The sequence below is a fragment of the Poecilia reticulata genome, chromosome 6 (genome assembly GCF_904066995.2).
Source record: "Poecilia reticulata chromosome 6, P_reticulata-male-v2, whole genome shotgun sequence".
Lineage (NCBI taxonomy): Eukaryota > Metazoa > Chordata > Actinopteri > Cyprinodontiformes > Poeciliidae > Poecilia > Poecilia reticulata.
The window spans coordinates 4,296,261-4,318,729 of NC_088835.1; the positions used below are offsets into that span (position 1 = coordinate 4,296,261).

The 22,469-nt window shown below is 41.6% G+C and overlaps 2 protein-coding genes across 4 annotated transcripts in view; both read left to right on the top strand.

Annotated features, from left to right (window-relative positions):
• Positions 1–22,469, top strand: part of LOC103460423 (peroxisomal succinyl-coenzyme A thioesterase-like) — a 54,493-nt gene that overhangs the window by 1,836 nt on the left and 30,188 nt on the right. For both annotated transcript variants that reach the window (XM_081607687.1, XM_008402575.3), the window contains exon 5: positions 11,959–12,128. In XM_081607687.1, the coding sequence (XP_081463813.1) occupies positions 11,959–12,128 (170 nt within the window). The remainder of the gene's footprint in view (positions 1–11,958; positions 12,129–22,469) is intronic.
• On the top strand, positions 692–8,743 carry LOC145551910 (uncharacterized). Of its 2 annotated transcripts, none has more exons than XR_014087783.1 (2): positions 692–7,764; positions 8,366–8,743. XR_014087783.1 is itself a non-coding variant. In XM_081607691.1 (2 exons), exon 2 carries the CDS (start codon positions 4,973–4,975, stop codon positions 5,798–5,800), a length of 828 nt encoding a protein of 275 aa, XP_081463817.1. In that variant the 5' UTR covers positions 692–1,931; positions 2,599–4,972; the 3' UTR covers positions 5,801–8,743. The 2 variants fall into 2 exon arrangements, 1 of the variants encoding a protein (XP_081463817.1); XM_081607691.1 differs by having other exon boundaries at positions 692–1,931; positions 2,599–8,743.

The following is a 22,469-nucleotide window of genomic DNA, read 5'->3' on the forward strand; positions in this document are numbered from 1 at the left end:
CCCTGTTTATTCAATAATGCTAAATAAATTTGAGTGCTGTCAGGTGGCTGCAGAAGTCATTTAATCAGTAAGCAGAGTTCACCTGTGTGTCATCTAACCAAGAGCCAAGAGCAGATGTTCTGTTCTTGGCTCTTGAACAGCCAAAAACAGAACGGAAATGTTTATATTTCAACAGAAATATACAATTTCCATTGAAATATAAAATTTCAACATTTCCGTCAACAAAGATTTGCATCATAGCCTGTGACACCCCAGACAGCAATGGACCCAATGCAGCAGGCGGTAGACGTACTTTATGTGGATGTTATTTTAATGAACAAAACAAACCCAGTGACCTGACAGTTTGCCTGATTATATAATTGTTTACTTTAATCACATAAAATATTTAAAAATATAATCTTTCATTACATGCATGTTTATTACTTGAAATATTTTAAGTATCAAATTTTTACTTAAAATGTGATTCATTTCTTCACCTGTTTACGTGCAGCTTGAAGTGCTTGAATCAAACGATTCATGAATGTTTAATACATTAAATTATTAAATGAGAGAAAACAGCCACTTCCTACTGTATTTCAACCCAAATGGTTCCTGTTCAGTCTGCAGCCTGGCTGATCTTCTCCTGGGTTTCTTCCTCCTCAGCCTCTCCAACTTGCTCCTCTACTGTGTTTTCATTATTTACTCAGTAACTTGTTGATGGTTTTGCTGTATCGCCTCTTTAATTGACGCCCATGTCGGTCCGACGTTGCCGTTGACCTCAGTGACCCATATTCAGCGCTGGAACCCAGTCAGGATTGAGCTCATCCATGTCACACGTCGGTTTGCCTTTAAGAGGACATATCAGAACATATCAGTATTAAAGCTGTAAATTTGATAACACTAGTAAAATAGTTTACTTCACAATTATGGAATAACCTCGATGTCCACTGACAAAACTCGGACTGTGCTGCACTCTAAAAAGTGTCTTTGGGCTGTACTTAATTTTATGGCCTTATTTACTTAACCTGACTTAATTGTTTGGCTTTAGTTATGACAACTTACTTTCATGAGTTCAATTAACTTAAAAGTCACACATTTTATCTAAAACAAACGTTTAAGTGAAACAATTAAGTTGAACGCAGTTTTACATCTGACGTCATTACATAAGCTTTGCCCGAGACGGATCCACTTCTTGTACCGGCCGCATGTGCAGCCGCCATTTCTTCTGACCACCGACTGTCGGATTCTGAAAAAACAGTAAGTATGCTACCCACCATGACAAAATATTATTTAAATGGTGTAAAAATATTAATGACTTTTTCTACCTTTAATTTGAAACTGAACTGTGTTTAACATCAAAGTATCATCAGTTACTTGCTTTGAACACATTTGCTAGTTGTAATTAGCCTCGCTGGTCGGCAGGCTTCAAATCTCAGCATGTTTGAACTTAACTACTCTGTCAGTTGGTGAACGTTTATTTTGTGTGTGTACTTTTAATTTGATTCTAAAGAACTTAAAGAGCTGGAAGCCGGGTATGTAGTGAAAAGAAAAACATAAAGTGTGATTTAGACTGGAGACGTTCCGGGCTGGTGCAGGTGGACCGAGGACTGCTGGCGTGTTCCGGTCGGAAGCTAGACTGGGTCAAAGTGTGGGAGCAGCTAATGCGCTGCAGTGGTGGCCAGACTTTATAACAGGAACTACTGGACAGGTTGTTTGTTATGGGTAAGCTTAACGTACAGTTACAGAGGTGTTAGTGTTATACGCAAAACTAATTTAATGTGACGCAACTGCGCTCTGCTCATCACCGTGGAGCTGCAGTCAGGGAAGCCATTTGTTCCAGTTTTCAGGTGCTGATCTCAGATTAATGCAGAGTTCCTGAGACTCGTGGCTCTTCCCCTTGAGCAGACTTTCTTTCTTCAAAAATGGCTGGGATCATGAGAACTTATGATGAGGTATGGATATCATTGATGGGAACACTGAGGGACATTTACCATTTTTAATTTAAAACAAAGAAGTCAAAGTCTAGTAGGGGTTGCACCAATTAGTCGACTAGTCGATTCTTTTCTCTGCAATGACTTTTTCCTGGGCCAGTCGTCTAGTCGCAATTACATGACAAAACAGATTTTTCCAAGGAAATAAAAGAAGGCGGACTAGGTGAGTTCATCAGAAAGCTCAAATTGTATAAAAATGTAAATAACAAAGACAAACTGTAAATTATAGCATAGGCTCCCACAATAGGGGCATTGCGCGGCGCGGTGGTTAGCGCGGCGCCCCGCATACGGAGACTTTAGCCCGCGGTAGTCAGGAGTCTGACTCCCGTCCTCCATTTGCTGGGCCCAGGCCTCTCTCCGCTCTCTCTGCCCCCTTACAGTCGGATTGCTGTCAAATAAAAAAAAAAAGACTACCGGAGTAATGTGCGACAATGCGTCATGTTGTCAGGCTTTTCTATCCGTCAACTACCCCCAACTGATCAGCGTCATCCTGCGTATTGAAGCTTTTAACCTGGCAGCTTTATGCTCTTACAAAGATTTGATTTGACTACATCTGTAAACTAAGTCCAAGCTTCATCTTGAGGATCTGATAGAGGTGATCTCTGCCGCTGTCTGCATGTCGTTTCAGAGAGCCGCTGCTGAGTCAGCAGAGCTTCCTGCTGCACATCGGGCGGAGGAGCAGCAGGAGGCTTCGTTGAATTCAACTGTAACCAAACGGGATCCGTTCATAATAAGTTTGGTTTGTGATGATCCAAAAGCAGTGACGTGCGGTGAGGTTCATTGCTGGTGAGGCACTGACTTACTATTTATATAGACACCATCCATGTTATTGGACATATGGAAATTTTGCGCAGGCGCACAACGCTGGGGGGCAAAAAGACTAATATTTTACATGTCATCTATAGCCGCGTTAACTCAGTGAAACTTAAAAATGTAGGTATTAATTTCGTGCTATGATCCACAGCAAAGTGATCTGTATTCGCCAAGCAACGCAGTCTCGTTGCCATAGCAACTGACAACAATGCCACTTTATGTTTTAGGATTTAACACCAAAAAACATTCAAGAATTTTGCACACAGAACAAAACATTTAGTTTGTTGTTGTAGTACGTTTTAGGCTTAATGTTTTATTAATAAATAATTGCTGTGGTAGATTAGCTACCGCTTCTACTTTACTGAATTATTTAAACATTAACTGTAGCCCACAAAACGCACATTTAATTAAAAAACTAAACAAAAACATCTATTGCTGTATTACCTTTATGTATCAATGAAATCCATACACCACTAATTCTGCACAGAAATATCTGTTCATCCAAAGCCAAGTCTATCTTCAGCATGTCTTTTCTACTCCGTTTGAGAATCATCAAACTGTCTCGAGGCAAAACTTTCAGCTCCGGTGTTGGTCTTCCTTTAGTTATCATCTCCTGCTTCAATTGAAAATCCACTTTAGAAAACTGGTTAAGTGTAGAAATGTAGTCTTTCATGTTGACGTCGGAAGAGAGAAGAAAACAAATATATTGCTGTACTTATTTACTGTGTGGCTAGCTCCATGGCTAGCTCACTGTGTCTTACTCTGCAGTTGTGCAGTCACAATGTCTGGGATCATGAGCGCCCCCAGCGGTGAAGCAAGAGAACTGCCTGCCTCACCTCGAGTCTGTTCTCTGCCGTTTCTGATCGCTCCTCCGCACACACACAGTTGGTGACAAAAAACAGGTGGAGGACATTGGGATTTGAAGGGAATGTGTTCTGAAAGGGCTCATCACCTTTCTTCAAGAGGATCCAGAAGACCTTATTAAGGAATACTGTGTTAAGTTTTTTTTAAAGGTTTGAAGCCGCATCTTATCCCATTCAGGAACATTGAAAAATTCAATGTCAGTTGCTTGTACCTTTTTAAATTATTTCTGGCCTGACTTTTCTATATGTAAACATCTGTTTTAATACAGCAGGCAGATTTGGTGTTGAATTGTAAATTTAACATGGCTATGTCCTGCTTAAATCCAGCAGTGGTGTGCTTTGCTATTCAGCAGAGACCATTATGTAACTTCACTATTAACTTCACCGTGGGCAACTCCAGAGTGGAAGTATGTCCAGCCCCTCTCAAGGAGACTGGTTCCAGAACCAGAGCCATGTGTCGAGGTGAGGCCGACTATTTCTAGCCGGAACCTCTCAGCCTCGCACACTAGCTCCGGTTCCTTCCCCACCAGAGAGGTGACATTCCACGTCCCAAGAGCCAGCCTCTGCAGCTGAGGATCAGACCGCCAGGGTCCCCTCCCTTGGCTGCCGCCCGTTACACACTGCACCCGACCCCTTTGGCCCCTCCGACAGGTGGTGAGCCCATCGGAAGGGGGACCCACGTCTCCTCTTCGGGCTGAGTCCGGCCAGGCTCTGTGGGTAAAAGCCCGGCCACCAGGCGCTCGCCATCGTGCCCCACCTCCAAGCCTGGCTCCAGAGTGGGGCCCCGGTGACCCGCGTCTGGGCGAGGGAACGCTAGATCCAAGGTTGTTGTGCATCATAAGGGGTCTTCGGGCTGCGCTTTGTCTGGTTCCTCACCTAGGACCTGTCTGCCTTGGGTGACCCCACCAGGGGCATAAAGCCCCAGACAGCATAGCTCCTAGTATCATTGGGACACTCAAACCCCTCCACCACGATAAGGTGGCAGCCCAAGGAGAGTTTTACTGTACGTTGGGGTTCACCCCGGTGAACAAGAGAGTAGCCTCCCCCTGCGTAAGGGTGGGGGGACGGGTTCTGACTGTTGTCTGTGCTTACAGGCTGAACAGCAGTTCAGATGACCCACCCCTTTTGGAGTCCTTAGAGGGGGTTCTGGAGAGTGCCCCTCCTGGGGACTCCCTTGTTCTACTGGGGGTCTTCAACGCTCATGTGGGCAATGACAGTGAGACCTGGAGGGGCGTAGTTGGGAGGAACGGCCTCCCCAATCTGAACTCGAGTGGTGTTCTGTTGTTGGACTTCTTTGCTCATCACCGATTGTCCATCACGAACACCATGTTGAGGCATAAGGGCGTCCATATGTGCACTTGGCATCAGGACACCCTAGGCCGCAGTTCGATGATCAATTTTGTCATCGTTTCATCGGATCTGCGGCCGTATGTCTTGGACACTCGGGTGAAGAGAGGTGCGGAGCTGTCCACTGACCACTATCTGGTGGTGAGTTGGCTCCGGTGGTGGGGGAGGAAGCCGGTCAGACCTGGCAGGCCCAAACGTGTAATGAGGGTGTGCTGGGAACGTCTGGCGGAGTCCCCTGTGAGACGGAGCTTCAACTCTCATCTCCGGCAGAACTTCGAGCACGTACCGGGGGAGGTTGGGGACATTGAGTCCGAGTGGACCATGTTCCGTACCTCTATTGCCAAGGCGGCCTATCGGAGCTGCGGCCGCAAGGTTGTTGGTGCCTGTCGTGGCGGCAACCCTCGAACCCGTTGGTGGACACCTTCGGTGAGGGATGCTGTCAAGCTGAAGGAGTCCTACCGGGCCTTTTTAGCCTGTGGGACTCCAGAAGCAGCAGATGGGTACCGGCGGGCGAAACGGCATGCGGCTTGGGTGGTTGCTGAGGCAAAAACTCGGGTGTGGGAGGAGCTTGGAGAGGCCATGGAGACAGACTTCCGTACGGCTTCGAGTCGATTCTGGTCCACCATCCGGCATCTCAGGAGGGGGAAGCAGTGCGGCACAAACACTGTTTATAGTGGGGATGGTGTGCTGCTGACCTCAACTCGGGACGTTGTGGGCCGGTTGGCTCACGCGACTCTGCAATATCGCATGGACATCGGGGGCAGTTCCCCTGGATTGGCAGACTGGGGTGGTGGTCCCCCTGTTTAAAAAGGGGGACCGGGGGGTGTGCTCCAATTACAGGAGGGTCACACTCTTAAGCCTCCCTGGTAAGGTCTATTCAGGGGTCCTGGAGAAGAAGGTCCGTCGGATAGTCGAACCTCGGATTCAGGAAGAGCAGTGTGGTTTTCGTCCTGGTCGTGGAACACTGGACCAGCTCTACACCCTCAGCAGGGTCCTGGAGGGTGCATGGGAGTTCGCCCAACCAGTCTACATGTGTTTTGTGGACTTGGAGAAGACGTTCGACCGTGTCCCTCGGGAGGCCTTGTGGGGGTTCTCCGGGAGTATGGGGTACCGGGCCCTTTGATACGGGCTGTCAGGTCCCTGTATGACCGGTGTCAGAGTCTGGTCCGCATTGCTGGCAGTAAGTCGGGCTCGTTTCCGATGAGAGTTGGACTCCGCCAAGGCTGCCCTTTGTCACCGATTCTGTTCATTACCTTCATGGACAGAATTTCTAGGCGCAGCCGAGGTGTTGAGGGGATCCGTTTTGGTGGCCTTAGGATCGCATCTCTGCTTTTTGCGAATGATGTGGTCCTGTTGGCTTCATCGGAACATGATGCAGGTCTCACTGGAGCGGTTCGCAGCCGAGTGTGAAGTGGCCGGGATGAGGCTCAGTGCCTTCAAATCCGAGGCCTGGTCTTGAGCCGGAAAAGGGTGGAGTGCCTTCTCCGAGTCAGGGGGGTCGTCCTGCCTCAAGTGGAGGAGTTTAAGTATCTGGGGATCTTGTTCACGAATGAGGGAAGAAGGGAGCGGGAGATCGACAGGCGGATTGGGGCAGCGTCTGCCGTGAAGCAGGCGCTGTACCGGTCCATCGTGGTGAAGAGAGAGCTGAGTCAAAAAGCGAAGCTCTCGATTTACCGGTCGATCTACTATCCTACCCTCATCTATGGTCATGAGCTTTAGGTCATGAAAGAACAAGATCACGGGTACAAGCGGCCGAAATGAGTTTCCTCCGCAGGGTGGCTGGGCTCTCCCTTAGAGATAGGGTGAGAAGCTCGGTCATCCGGGAGGGACTCAGAGTAGAGCCGCTGCTCCTCCACGTCGAGAGGAGCCAGTTGAGGCTCGGGCATCTGGTCAGCATGCCTCCTGGACGCCTCCCTGGTGAGGAGTTCCGGGCACGTCCCACCGGGAGGAGGCCTCGGGGAAGACCCAGGACACGCTGGAGGGACTATGTCTCTCGGCTGGCCTGGGAACGCCTTGGGGTTCCCCTGGAGGAGCTGGAAGAAGTGGCTGGGGAGAGGAAAGTCTGGGCCTCCCTTCTGAAGCTGCTGCCCCCGCGACCCGACCACGGATAAGCGGAAGAAAATGGATGGATGGACGGACATTCATTTCCTGTTCACCAACATAATAAACAAGTTAATACGAAGGTTTTAGTCATGATATTTTCATATCAGCTCCAAAATATCTGATAAGCAACAGAAATATGCATTTTGTGTTGATTTCCAACCTAAGATGACCATTGGTTGGATTACTATTCTGCCTTGACGTATAATCTATGAATTTGTTTAAGCTAAAGCCTGCAATATGACAAAACACATATAAAGTTACATGCATGCATTATCTTTTCAAAAACATTAAAAATCACCCTTTGAGTTATTCAATTTGTAATGCAACTTTGAACTTGGAAAATTTATCAAGGATATTTCAGATGCCATAAACGATTCTCTTCAATTCACAAGCTATACACTTATACTTGATGCTTGCATTTATAAGGTTTTTATTTTTCAAATTTTGTATTGAGAGATTAGTTACAGTCTTCAAGTTTAACATATTGTTTATCTCACTACAGGGCAGCAGTGGGGATGATGTCCAGATGGAACTCAAACAGCTCACCCTGGCAGTGTTTGTGATTCGGAAGGAGGGAGAGGGATTGAAAGAATCCCCAGAAGACATTGGGGGAGTGGAGGTGTTGCATGACCTGACTTCAGTTGCCTCAGCATGTGCCCTGCTTCTGGGTTTGATATATGCCCTTAACCTGGCTTATCCAAAACCTCTGTGCTTCACATTTGAAGTGTTTCAAAATATCTTCATGCACAAGATGTCTCCCAAAGTTCAGAATTTGTTTGGAAGACTTCAGACCTCACAGTAAAGACAATTGCATGTTGTGCAAAAGGACAGATTATTTTCTGTCTTTGTTTGAACATGAGGGCTCCATGTATTGGAAGCTTAACATCAAGGGACTGAACTTTTTGAATTTCTTTTGGGACATTGTGCATATTAAAGCCACAGCATTAGTAGGCTGCTGTAGTATTGTTCACAGACACTTTCACAGCGTTCTTTCATTTTTTCAATTTGAATTGAGCAGTGCTTAATGTTTACTATTCTGTTCTGTCAGTTAACTTAAGTATCGGACATGGTTTAAACGCGGCAGCCATTACACCACATCCTTGTTTCAAAGGATGTGCATGTTATTGCTCGTTTCAGTTTGTTCTTGAAGATGTTAAAAACAGTCACACATGTTACATTTTATATAAAAACAGATTAGGGATTGAGAATGTTGATTTCCTTTATTTTAGGAGGTCTTGTGGTAAATCTGAAAAACCTTATTTTTTTCAGAGGAATACTTCTGGATTCTACAAGCTCACACAGGGATAAGGTTTGCCATCAATGTGCAACTTTCAGATGGACTATTTCAATACCACCTTGCTGAATTTACACACCAGCAGACGCTCAGCTGAGCAGAGACATACAGTAGTAATGAGCAGTTCATTTGAATCCGGGGTGTTGGAGATTGGATTCATTTGAAAGTTGCAGGATGCTAGCTCTCCAGAACTGGACTTGGGTGCCCCAAGTTGGGTTTACTCCAAAGCAAACCCAATTAAGCAGAAATGCAAAATCTCTTATGAAGTTTCAAAAGATCTGTGTAGTATGTTCAGTGCATATGTTGTGAAAAATCTGTAAGTTTGTGATTTCACAATAAAATTTAAAATGTTCTATTTGTGCAATGTAGATTTGTTATTATAACCAAGTTGAATTTTTGAGTAGTGTAAAGGAATTTTACTCCTATTTTAAAAGCTAAAACAACATACTAAAACATACTTTAAAAAGGATTTGTATTTAAGCAGTATTGTAAGTACAAAATAAGTATAAACGACTTTGGGGTAGTTTCGTTTTTTAAGTTAGAACTTAAATTTTTGAGTTGACTTTCTATAAATTTAAATAAGGGGGATTAAACATTTTTATATGAAATAAAGTAAATAAATTGAGTTAGACTGACCTAAGTTTGTCAAGTTAAACTACAAAATTACATTGATCCAACTTAATTGAATTACTTACCAATTGAAACAATTCAATTAAGTTGAATCAACTATTTTCTTTTTAGAGTGTACATAAACAATATAAGCCCGACCTTAAATGAACTCAACAAAACTGAACATGAGAACACCCGGACAAAATCATAGCAAAAAATTATGACACAACAACAAAGCAAATTTAAATGCTCACCAGAATGGAAATGTCTGGAGCAAACTTTTAGGTATGTTGGAGAACTTGATATGAGGACGTTTCACGGCTGATACCAGGACATTCGTTTTCTTTTCGTTAGCTCCGATAGCTTAGCCTCCTCGCGTTGTTTCCAAGCAGGAAAATAGAAAACGGACTTTCGTTTCACCATCTTTTTTTACCGTTTCAGTCGTGTGATCGGACATTACATTCAATAAGACAGCAAGTTCGTACCATAGCTAAATTATTTTAAGTAACTTGGATTAGAAAAACCTGCGAGACTGTCGTTTCTGCCGGTTATGTTTATGGCCCCCAAAGATGGCACTGATATTCCTCCGTCTGCAGCAGTGACGTCACGTTCCAAAGCTCCATAAATATTATTACTGTGCATAATGTGTTGACACAAAAACATCTACAAGTCACTACAAGGAGTGGAACGGTCCGCCTCCCCCTGTTTACTCTAGTGGTTTGTCCCAACCAAACAGCCACGGTTGAAACCATAGACATAATATTAGTGTAGACCCCACATTGGCTGCTCCTGCGCAGGAAATACGGCGGCCATCTTGGAGCGGTACTACCTCCTACTTTGCCATGGTGGACAAATGAGTGCAAATAAGCAATAAAATTAAGAAATAAAGCATTTAAGGTACTCAAACATAATCCAATTTATAAGAATTGAATTGATTACAAAAGAAAACAAGCAATAGTAAGGAGAACTATAAAGAATGCAAAAAGAGAATACTGGAGAAATTTTTGTAATACGATAAAGAAACAAAAATTGAGAAAATTTGGAAAGTAATCAAAAGAATGAATGGTATAAAAGAGAGTTTGAATATCCTATACTAAAAATAGATGATACAAATATAATAAGAGATGAAGACAAAGCTGAAATATTGTCAAGAACATTTAGTAAAATTCATAGTTCAAATAATATTAGTGAAAAGGGAAGAGAACATACAAAAATTATATATAAAGATTTATTACAGAGCGTTGAAAAAACAATTTGTTCAATGTTGATTTTACAAAAACGGAATTAAATAATGCACTTAAGACAAAAACAGCACCAGGTAAAGACCATATTTGGTATAGAATGATGAGACAACTCAGGGAAAAATCTAAAGATATATTATTACAATTATATAATAAAATTTGGGAGGAGGGAAAATTACCATTGAATTGGAAGGAATCAATTATAATAGCAATAACTAAACCAGGAAAAGATAATTCAAACCCAGAAAACTACAGACCAATAGCTTTAATATCAAATCATGTAAAATAATGGAAAAATTATTAATAATAGACTAGTATATTATTTAAATAGTAAAGGATATATGTCAAAATATCAAAGTGGTTTTCGAAAAGGGAGGAGCACTAATGACCCAACGCTATGTTTAGGGGGGAGCACATCTGCTTTGAGACTTCTTTTCAGCTAATTTTTTTTCACCCGTTTTATTATTATTTCAAATCTTGTTAATTTGATTGGTTGTGCTGCAACCAGATTTTGGGTAAAATATCAAGTCTTTTCAGGTAAACAGGTTCAAGGCCTTTGCTTTGCCTATGCATTTTTTACTGGATCATTTAAACACAGTGTCATTAAGCATTCAGTAAAAATATCAGCTGTGCTATTTTTAATGACTCCTGGATCACAGTTTTGAAACTAGTTTAACTAACTTATGCCATGTTGTTCTTGGCATCAGTTAATCCAGTTTAAGATAGTTCATTGGATTCAGATCTTCAAGGCCTGTCAGGAAATGTGTTAGTTGTGGTTGACAGGAACCAAGCGGTTTTCTCTTTTTCGTCATTTTGTTTTTAATCTTAATTTTGTCAGGAATTTACAGGTCAAATTCACTGAAGGACACTGATGTATACAACACAGAGAGGAAACTCAGACGAGCTAAACACAGTGCTGACACTCAACTAACCCGAACTCAGACAAAGCCTTGACGAGACTGCTGCGCCAAACCTAAATAGCTCACCAAACAGGTGGATCAAATTACTAATTAGTGGACAAGGAACAAAGGAAAACCGGCAGTACACAAATGAAAAACACTTGAAACCTAGAAATAAACCCAAACTAAACGGAGAACACAGAAAAATCACAAAAAAACCAACATTATGACAGGCCTCGCTTGATCTTTTTTATGTCCTCTTTTCAGTAACAACTGGAAGAAAATATTTGGCATGCTATCTTATGTATTCAGTGTCAAATTAGAACCAAACCCATTAGCAACCCTTTTTGGGGTTATAGAATAAGGATCTATTTCAGCCAGTTAAGGTTTCTTTCAAATAGAAGGGTTCCTCTCTTACATCTCAATTATAGTTTTTGCAATATATTATGAATTGTCTTAAACTTGAAAAACTCAGATTTTCACTTAAACCTTCTGTTGATACATTTTAAAAATCACAGAGTCCTTTTTTGAGGGCATTTCCAGCTCTTGGACAGTTGAAACTTGCAACAATGGAACTGCAGTGATACACAAGGAAGGTCTCTGGTTGGACAGAACTGATATCATTTTAGTGATGTGGGGTGGAGGGTTATTTTCTTGCTTTATATTTCTATTTCTTCACTTTGTTTCTAGGACTAAAACCGTAAGTTTTTTCCTTTTTTTATTCAATGTACAAAAAATATGTGAAAATTCAATCAAATGTTTTTGATTAAAAAAGAAAGAAATGTAAGAACTGTTTTTGTTGATCTGACTTACTTAAAGGACCTGGACCTTTTCCTGGTCTTCTGGACCTGTGGGGCGGTGGAGGTCAGTTGGTGGAATATCGTGCAGCTTTGCTGGCCTCACATGGAATTGCCTCAATGGCACTTGACTACCTGACATGTAAATACACCATGGAAACAGGAAAGATTGTGGAGCAGGACTACTTTGAGGTAAATGTGAAGGGAATATGTGGATATAAAACCAATGGCAACATGAGCATCACATGGATACTCATCCGCGAAGCAGTTTGTGATGTACTCTACAAACTAGTGCTTTGTAGAGTACATCACAAGAAAATATGAGTTTTTCAGGGTTTCCCCTACTGTAATATAAGCCTGTATAATTATATTATTATAAGCCTGGAGGGGCCTTAAAATACATGGACCCGGGAGCACTCACCAATCACACTGCTGACACCTTTGTGTGTGGGACACGTTGCTCGATATTGCAGCTTTATCTGTGAAGTTTACTTCTGCACGGATTGAGCAACCCCACCTTTCACTCAAACAGGACACAGACTCTCCTGTAGCGGCATTTATATCAACACCCTTTGACTCGTGTTTCTCTGGAGAATTCTTAATCAAGGTATGAGTCATGTTTAAAAGCCACATCGTTTGCTCTGCTTGGCTCAATGTGAAGCACATTTATAGCCTATAGCCACGCTTTCAGAGGTTTGAGCTTGCAATGAGGATGATATATCTATGTGAACAAAGAATTATGTGCGGCGTGTGCTTTTACATCTCATGCTGCTCACCGCGTTTCTATATCATATTGTAGCTATGGTAACAAAACAATCTAACCATGAATATTGTTCTTTGAACTTTTGCAAAGTAAACTTGCCAGCTCCTTAAAATATTCAGTTTAAATGTTAAACTATTTAAAACCTTTTCATTTATTTATGCTGAAACCATTAAATCAAATTAAGCAGCATTACATTTTTATATCTGTTGTGTTAAAATGTTAGCATTCAGGTGCTTAGTTAATTTATGCCTTGAGCCTTTTGCAAATGTGATCAACATTACATCATGTTTTAGAGCCACTAACTCGGGGATCCTTAAGTTCAGTCCTCCATCCTGCAACTTTCAGATGCTTCCCTGCTCCAAAATACCTGAATCAAATGAATGCCTCGTTACAAGGCCTGTTCAGAGCTGATCCTGGTCTGTTGGCGTAAGGATGCATCCAAACGTTGCAGGACGATAGCTCCTAGTTTATTTCCTCATAGCAAAGACATTCAGTGTGTTGACTGTTACAGCTCCCCATTTGTCTGACGGACACTGAATCACACACACATTTCTGGTCCTTAAATTTTACATGCCAAGCAAAGCCATGCAACTTCCCTGAGAAGTTCATACAAATAATTCTGTCACAGATGTCAGTGGCAAGTAGAAGCAGCAAGTGTAATTGAGCTTCAGAAAATCAGAGGAGAAGAATACAAATAACCTTTACTGTCCATCAGTTGGGAAATTTAGTTCAGCCCAGTATGTAACCATCCAGAATTATCTAAGTCCTTTTTTACTGTCTTGCGTAAATCTTTTGGATGCGTTTCTTTTCTGGAAGTTTGTCACTTTAACGTGATACCATGTGCACATGTTAAATGATCTGGTTTTAAATGTCTTTAATTTTATTTCAAAACAATTACCCCCTGAATGAAGGATTCAGGCTTTACTGATAAACAGTGAGGTTTATTGGAAGCAAACCCTGAGTTTCACCCTAAGAGCTGCATGTACACACCCGCAAAAAAGTGTAAGGTACAAAACCACGCTCTTATACCCATAACATTTGCAGCTAAAAATAATGTTTATCACAAAAAAAATATCAGCTATAATTCAAAAACTATACCTTAGTGTTTGTATACAGTAAAACAAATTTACAGTTTTAACTGATCAATATTAAAGACATCCATCCATTTTCTTACACCCTTGTCCCTCAGTGGGTCAGGAGGGTTGCTGCTGCCTCTCCAGCTAATGTTACAGGTGAGAGGCGGGGTCACCCTGGACAGGTCGCCAGTCTGTCGCAGGGCAACACAGAGACACACAACCATGTACACACACTAACACTTAGGGAGAATTTAGAGAAACCAATTAAACTGACAGTCATGTCTTTGGGCTGTGGGAGGAAACTGGAGTACAAATTATGGATCTGGTCCACCGATCTCTCAATAAAATTGATCAAATTCTCTCAACGAGAAGTCTGGGCACAGAGAGCCTCTTGTCCTGCGGGCACACACCCGGCGGGATTCACCCTGGATTTATTCATGGTAACAGGATTTCTGCTGTTTGGAGCTTGTGGATTCCTGGAGTATCGAAAAATTTGTGATGGACTTGGCCGAACTAGCAAACACTCAGACAGTTGGTGTGGACAGAGACGAGGACTCTAAAACTCACTAACGAGTTGGAATCGATCTTGGAGAAGTTGCTAGTTTCAGTTCAGTGGAACAACCAAACTAATTTGGATGATTGGGAACTGAGATGTATCGGAGAAACTTTAGGGAAGATTGAAATTTATAATCTTCCCGACCTAAGACGTTCTGTTTATGGATTGGCTTTCCCCATGTGGCCGTGGAAGGGCTGCATATTCAATCTCCTTGAAGATATGTAAACACAACGCTCCTTCCCACCTCACCCCCTCCTGTATCCATGGAGCTGAGCGCTCCCAAGGACATTCCTTGATGACATCTTATCGGACTTTCCAGGAGCCTCAGCAACGTAGTTTCATGGCCCTGTGACGTCACCGCCTTCACTCATGTCTTTGTTTTGTCTGAATGTGTCCTTTCCTCTTTTTTGTTTGTTTGTTAGAAACGGTGGAGTACTTCCTATTTAGCCCAGAAAAGGATTATTTTAGTTTATTAGTAATATTAGAAATTGTGGAGTACGTACTGTTTAGATCAATATTATACAACCCAGAAATGGAATCAGAATCAGCTTAGTTTATATTACTTTTAACCCAGAAAAGGAATTAGACCAGAGGATACTTAGCAACCCTGAACAGGAGCTCCTAGATTACATACTTTAGATTCTTTTCTTCTTTCTTTCCTTTCGTTTATTTTGTTTGTATTTCCTTTTAATTCATGTAAAGCACTTTGAATTGCCTTGTTGCTGAAAATGTGCTATATAAATAAAATTAACTTACCCAGAGAGAACCCACAATGCACAGGGGGATCATGCAAACTCCATGCAGAAAGACCCCAGGCTGGGAATTGAACCAAAACCTTCTTGCTGCAAGGCAACAGCTCTACCAACTGTACCACTGTGCAGCCCCATTAGAGACATCCTTATTTACAAATGAACATACCTTGTGCCTCTATCAAGGGAGCCGCTAATAAGATACATTTTAACAACATTGTTGCAACTTCCTTCATTCCTTTTTTGTCGTTATAATATTTACCGTGGAAGTTGTCTTATCAAAATAAAAGCATCAAATGAAAAACCGGAAGTCAACCATATATTACACAAATAAAACAAAGTAAACATGATAAGCGATATAACAGGCTAGAAGGTGACAACAAATTAGGAGTGCAACTTGGGGTTATTTACATTTAATATTAGCTACTTTGTGGTTCTTAACATTTTCACAACTTTTATCATTTAGAAACAATAATAAACGGGTTTGAACAGTTTAAAAAACAAATGTCTCATTTTATGTGTTAAACAATGGTGCAGTTGGTAGAGCTGTTGCCTTGCAGCAAGAAGGTTCTGGGTTCAATTCCCGGCCCCGGTCTTTCTGCATGGAGTCTCCATGTTCTCCCTGTGCATGGTGGGTTTTCTCCGGGTACTCCGGTTTCCTCCCACAGTCCAAAAACATGACTGTCAGGTTAATTTTCCTCTCTAAATTCTCCTCAGTTGTGTGTCCTGCCTGTCTCTGTGTTGCCCTGCGACAGACTGGTGACCTGTCCAGAGTGACCCGGCCTCTCGCCCGAAATCTCTCACTGGAGATAGGCACCAGCAACCCTCCAGACCTCACAAGGGACAAGGGTGTTAAGAAAATGGAAGGATGTCTCATTTTACACTAATTATTTGGGATGACATTCACTATTTTTAGCTTCTTTTCTTTTTTTACCCTTTTACTTTTGTGCACCAGTTACTTTATTTGGCAGATTTGGGTAGTTTGTGTTAAATGGCTAGAATGGTTACATTGCATCATTTATCAGAAGTTATACTTAGTTCATTAAATACATGTATAGGGAACACATGCTTTTATACTGTACATTTTCTTTAGGTCAAAGTCAAAAAGCTCAAGTCCAAGTTGAGTTCCATGTCTTTTTTGATGTCAGAAAGTTGAGTCTAGAGTCATGAATGAATTTCACACCTGGGATTTTGCAATATTGCAAAGAAACCTCTAAATTTTTGGAGGACGAGAATATTTCCTGTAAGGTTTAATTAGATGGACATGGACCTAAATATGTGGCGAGTCAAGTTAACAAAAAGTCACTTCAGAAAACACAGCAAACAAGTTAGTGTTATCAACTTTGGTATCAGCAACATATAAAAGCATTGTCAGCAGCAATAAAACACACGTTTCTTGGAGAATGTAGCTGCATGTGTGGAATTAGATAAACTGTTGCGGTTTCTGATATGTGCGACATGGACAACTGCCCAGGGGGCAATCTTGTGGGGTGGGGAGGGTGGCATGAGCAATCAACAATTTCATAGTAGGGGGTGGGGGGGGCACTGGTAGGGTGGTTCGCCCAGGGCGCCAAACATCCTAGGACCATCTCTACAGATAAACATTACAAAGCTGCAATAAAGTTCTGAAGGCTTTAGGTCATATTTTGTCAGAACACTGTGCAACACTTAAGGCTAGATAGTTAACTGCAGCATCAGAAGACTGTCCTTTGAAAGAGTGAGGTTTGAATGAAAAAACAGGAGGCAGTGCTTTTAGTTTTGGTGTGTATATATATTAAGTGATTGGCATAAAAACATAAAACTACAGCAGCACAATTAGAGACACAAGACAGTTTACTCAGAATAAATTTATTCCAATATCATAAAGTCCATTGTCCTTTTCCTAGCTCGCCATCTTCATATCCAGATGAGAATATGGTCCAACAGAAAAAAAACTGACCTAAAAGGTCAGAAAAAAACATTAAGTATTTTATCCAAAACAATTCTCATAATGTACAAGGAAATCAATATCAAATTTAGGCATTTGGTTTATACATAGTAAATGCAAAAGCAATCATTCGATTTCTAATAATTTTGACAAGATTCAATGTTTCAATAATCAGGTTAAATTAAGCACAATTTAAATAAAGTTTTAAAAAGTATCAATCATATTTCAAGTTGATCAATTTAAAGTTATTTAGAGTTACAATGCACTTTCAAAATATCAATCAATAAAAATAAAATTAATTGTCAAATACTCAAGCAGAGTGAGAGAGAAAAATAAATAATACTGCGGAATATCAAACTTAAAAGTGTAGCTATATTCTGTTCTGATCAATTTGACTCTCATTTTAATCTTCACTGCCTCAGCATCAATACAAAAGTTCCAAAATCATTGATGCACTAAACAATTTACCTTTTCAATGGGTGTGCGGCATACGTAGCCTCAATGTGCCGTGACGGAATCCCATCCCCGTGACATTCCAGGTAAACAGCACCAGCAATTCTGGCAAAACAATGCTCCAATGAGCATCGAGCAGAAGTTTCATATGTAAAAGCAATACTGCTATCAGATGACAGACTCGCCAGGCAATCAAGTCCGTAGATTCACTGATTTGGATCTATTTGTGTGGAAGATGCCAACAGCAAGTCACAGCCACAGTGGAGACAGGTGAGGAAGTTAAAATTGCACGCTGGAGGCGGGACTTTAAATAAGTTAGCAGAGTTTGGGGCAACACAGGAACTGGGCCCGCAAAAATCAAAGTACCTGACTAACTGTGGGTTACAACCGTCAAATGAAAGTGGCGGCTACATGGAGCCAGAGGGGGCTACATAACCATCAATGCAGTTTTCACTGCCATTACAAGAAACATAAATCTCAAAAGAGAGAGCTTAGCAGAAAAATTAGAAATACCACCCAAACACTCTCAATACCCCATCAATATCATGTGAGAAAGCAAAAAGCGTTCTCATTTGATGGAGCAAGGTATACAGATTGGGATTACCCCTAGCTAACGTTATTCTGATGGTCCTGATGACATGATAGGGTTTAAAGAACGTGATGTTGATGGAATCGTAGGATTGTGATCATTTTGTGACTGTTGATTGCTAAACAAAGTTTTGAGAGTATTGTAAAGTATATAAATTCACTTACACCATTCTCACCAGTAACTTAGTGCGCTTAAGCTCACCAATTGGGTCACTAACAAAGAGATGGGCATTTATTACATCATTTATCATGATACATTTTTTTATCACAATAAGATGTTGATTTATCGTAATTGGGGCTGCACAGTGGCGCAGTTGGTAGAGCTGATGCCTTGCAGCAAGAAGGTTCTGGGTTCGATTCCCAGCCTGGGGTTTTTCTGCATGGAGTTTGCATGTTCTCCCTGTGCATGGTGGGTTTTCTCCGGGTACTCCGGTTTCCTCCCACAGTCCAAAAACATGACTGTTAGGCTAATTGGCCTCTCCAAATTGCCCCTAGGTGTGAGTGTGTGTGTGCATGGTTGTGTGTCTCTGTGTTGCCCTGCGACAGACTGGCGACCTGTCCAGGGTGACCCCGCCTCTCACCTGGAACATTAGCTGGAGAGGCACCAGCACCCCTCCCGACCCCACTGAGGGAAAAAGGGTGCAAGAAAATGGATGGATGGATGGATTTATCGTAATTGTGATAAATTCCAACTAAGGATGCTTAAAATATCCATATTGTAGGCAGCATTATTTCAACTTTTTTTTTTTCAATAAACAAAAAATTTACCATAAAATTCAAAATATGATTAAATACAGGTACTGTGTGTGTTTTACTGAAACAAATCCCACTTCTTAAAGAATATTACAAATAGAAATATTATCAGGAGCAGCATTTGTGTTTGTGTGGCTAAGATTGCTGTGCTGTGCAGTCATAGCCATCCATATACCTAAAGAGTAATACATAATTCTTATCACTTTTATTGTTATCACGATAGTACAGAAAAATATCTTGGTAAAACGTTTTGTCCATATCGCCCACCCTACTAAAGCCATTTAAGAAAAGTGTCTACACACTGGAAGGGTCAATAAAATCAACCTCTGGCAATAGTTTATGGTCACGAGGTGATTGCGACACTTCAGGTACTCATTAACCTGCGACTCAAAGGTCACTCTGTTTATAGCAGTTTGCAATACAGTGGTGGAGCAGCTGCAGCTTGTAAACCCTCTCAGCCTTAAACATCTAAATTATATTTTATGCTTGTGCAAAATTTTATTTGTATCAGATATCAACTTCTGGTAACCTGATGCAAAATTTTGTAACTAATGAGATTAGACCACTCAAAATATGCAGTTTTACTGCATATTCTGAGAATATAACCAAATAGGTGGCCACGAGTCAGTGACTTTTTGTGTCATTCCCAAGTCCAGGTAAATGCAGACTCTTGTCAGAAAGGGCATCTTACATAAAACTTAAGGTAAATTAAGTATGTGAATCATAAACGTAGGAGACAGATGAGTCGCTGTGGCAACACCCATAGGGAAAAGACAAAAGAGGAGAAGATGATTACTGTAATGGCAATGTTGATACAGTCAGAGTTTCTCCCAGAGAGCTTGCTAATTCCATAGGTCAGGGTGCTAGGGCAGTCCACCAGTGGTCCTTCATCCATCCGTCCGGAACCCCCAATCTTGGAAAGGCCTAGAATTGTTACACATTTTATTTACTGCTCAATGGGAAGAAACACATTAACAAAAATCAGACCAATTTGTTCATTTCATTGTTTAGCTGAATCATGATAAACAGCATTGTTATACCTTAAATCAAAACTAGCAAAACTGGCTACATTACTTTGATAGACTTAGCTTTTTTGTTAAATATCTCAATTATATTTACATTAATAAGAAGAGTTTGAAACAGGCAGGAGGGGGACTGAGCGTTACCACAAGCCAACAACTCGGTGGAAGCCGAGAGCAGAGGGGTGACATACAGACAGATTTTATTGTCAATCAACTGTAAATTTAAAAATGTACAAATTAAAAGAATTTTTGTTGCAAGGCTTCAATAATAATAAATAAATAAATAAATAATAATAAAAGGATCAATATAAACATACATAAAAGATTGAACTAATGTGGGTTTGTGGCATGATTGATGAAGCTGTTGTGGAATCTGGTTGTTCTGCATTTGAAGCTGCTGAATCTTTTCCCAGAAGGCAGCACAGAGAACAAAACAGAGTGAGGATGGAAGGGTCTTTGATTGACCGAGCCCTGGACAGGGAGCTGCGTCAAGGATGGAAGGAAACTCATTCCTGATTCTCTCAGCTGTCAATCAATCAATCAAATTTTATTTGTATAGCACATTTCAGCAGCAAGGCATTTCAAAGTGCTTTACATAATTAAAATAAAAACAGCATGTGACATTAAATAAACAGTGAGAAAGAGAGAGATTTAAAAAAAAAGATAAGAACATTAAAACCCCTTTAGGACTTCAGTTAAACGTCGTTTAACTGGGATTCTAACCCTCAGGGACTTTAGTCAAAAACACCGTTTGACAAGGACTCCAACCTCTAGGTGTTTAGTTGAAACGCCGTCCTCACCACTCTCTCCACATGTTGCCAGTCAGAGGTGTTACATACTCCAAACCAGTCAGAAATGCTGCTGGTCAGTTTCTCTATTGTCCCTTTGTAGAAAGTGGTGAGGATGGGAGGAGGGAGGTTTGCTCTTATCCAAAATAAAGAGTGTAAGATGTTGCTGAGCTTTCTTCACCAGACCAGAGGTTTGGGAGGACCAGTCAAAGTGCCAGTGATCTGTATCCCCAGGAATTGAATGTTCCTGACCTGTTCCACTGCAGCATCATTGAGGAGGGGTGTGTGATCTGGCTGATTTTTGTCTGAAGTCAACAACAATTTCTTTTATTTTGTTGACATTCAGGATTAGATGGTTTGCACCACACCAGTCCACCAGATGTTTCACCTCCTCTCTGTAGGCTAGAACGTTGTTGTCCCTGATGAGACCCACCACTGTCGTATCGTCCACATACTTAATGACGTGGTTCGTACTGAACCTGGCTTGGCAGTAAAGGGTCATCGGGGTGAAGAGCAGTGGGGTCAGTACACAGCCCTGGAGGGAGCCAGTGCTGAGGGAGATGACCCTTGAAACTGTTTTTTACCAACCCTTACAAACTAGAGTCTCTAGAGCAATTTAGCCCAGCGCCCTCCTATACATTATCCAGGTTCCTTACCGCCCCAATCAAAGATTTGTAGGCTACTTTGCACTGAATATTATCACTATTGTTGATGCTTTAATTTTTATGGTTGTTTCTGTATTTATCATCAAAAATAATTTCCCAGAGAACAAAAAAGCTATAGGAATAAAAACATTTTTCAGGTGTCTACGAAAAATGCAATGAATGGACATTGAACTTAAAATTGGTTGGCCTAACAGCAGAAATTCAGAGTGGAAAAATATTCTTGTGTCATGGTTTTAGAAATACTCCGAACCCACATGCAGCAAAACACTCAGGAGAAAACTGAAGATCAAGGGTTTATTTACAAACAAATCCGGGAAAACTATGAACTGGAGGCTGGGCAGAAACGTCGGGGCTGGGGGGCAGGAGCCAGAATGATGTCAGTCCGGGGAGCTGAGGGAGAGAGAGACCGACTCGATGGTGCTCGTCGGGGAAACCCGGATCCAGCTGACGGGCTTGGTTGGTCCCGGACTTGATCCGGCTCTCAGACTTGATCGAACCTGGGGTGAGGAGATGGAGGCGTTAGAACACGCAGGATTAACAATATAAGGCTTTCTTACTGATCTCTGTTACCGCGAAGGTCAACACTCTGGCGAGGAAGTGTTGTCAGGCGGCTCCTCTTAAGCTCCTGGTGATGATCGGATGACCTGCAGGTGCGTGGTGACACACCCGCGGGGTGGGGCGTCAGAAGGGAGCTGGGGAAACCCCCTCTGGTGGTAGCTGGCGGTGGCGCAGGGACGGAGGACAACATCATCTTGTTCTTTGCCATTTTCTGATGTTAATTGTTAAATATTCCACAAAATGACCAGATTAAAGATGTTCAACATGCCAGTTTAAACTTTGAACTATTTTCAAAACGACTGAGCTCTGCAACATTAAAACATGGATAGAACTGTAACTACATTAATCATAACTCTTCTTCTCTTCAGTGTTTGTCAGTTTCTGGTGGTGCAGCTCTGTGCTGCCTTCAGGAGAATGGGACATCAGAGTATCATCCATAAAACTTCACCCACATGGCATTTATTGTGCAAACCAGAGCTTTCAGTGGAAAAACTAAAGTTCCAGGTCATTTTAATGCCATACAAATATGAGACAGAAACATGGATTATATCTTTATATAGACCTGACTATTGATTATAGATTAATAGTTTTACTGGACAGAAATGACAAAGAACAAATCTGGTTCTTAATCAAAT

What these genes read in the sequence shown, in the direction of transcription:
- LOC145551910 (XM_081607691.1), top strand. Translation starts at nt 4,973, where the DNA reads ATGTTGAGGCATAAGGGCGTCCATATGTGCACTTGGCATCAGGACACC.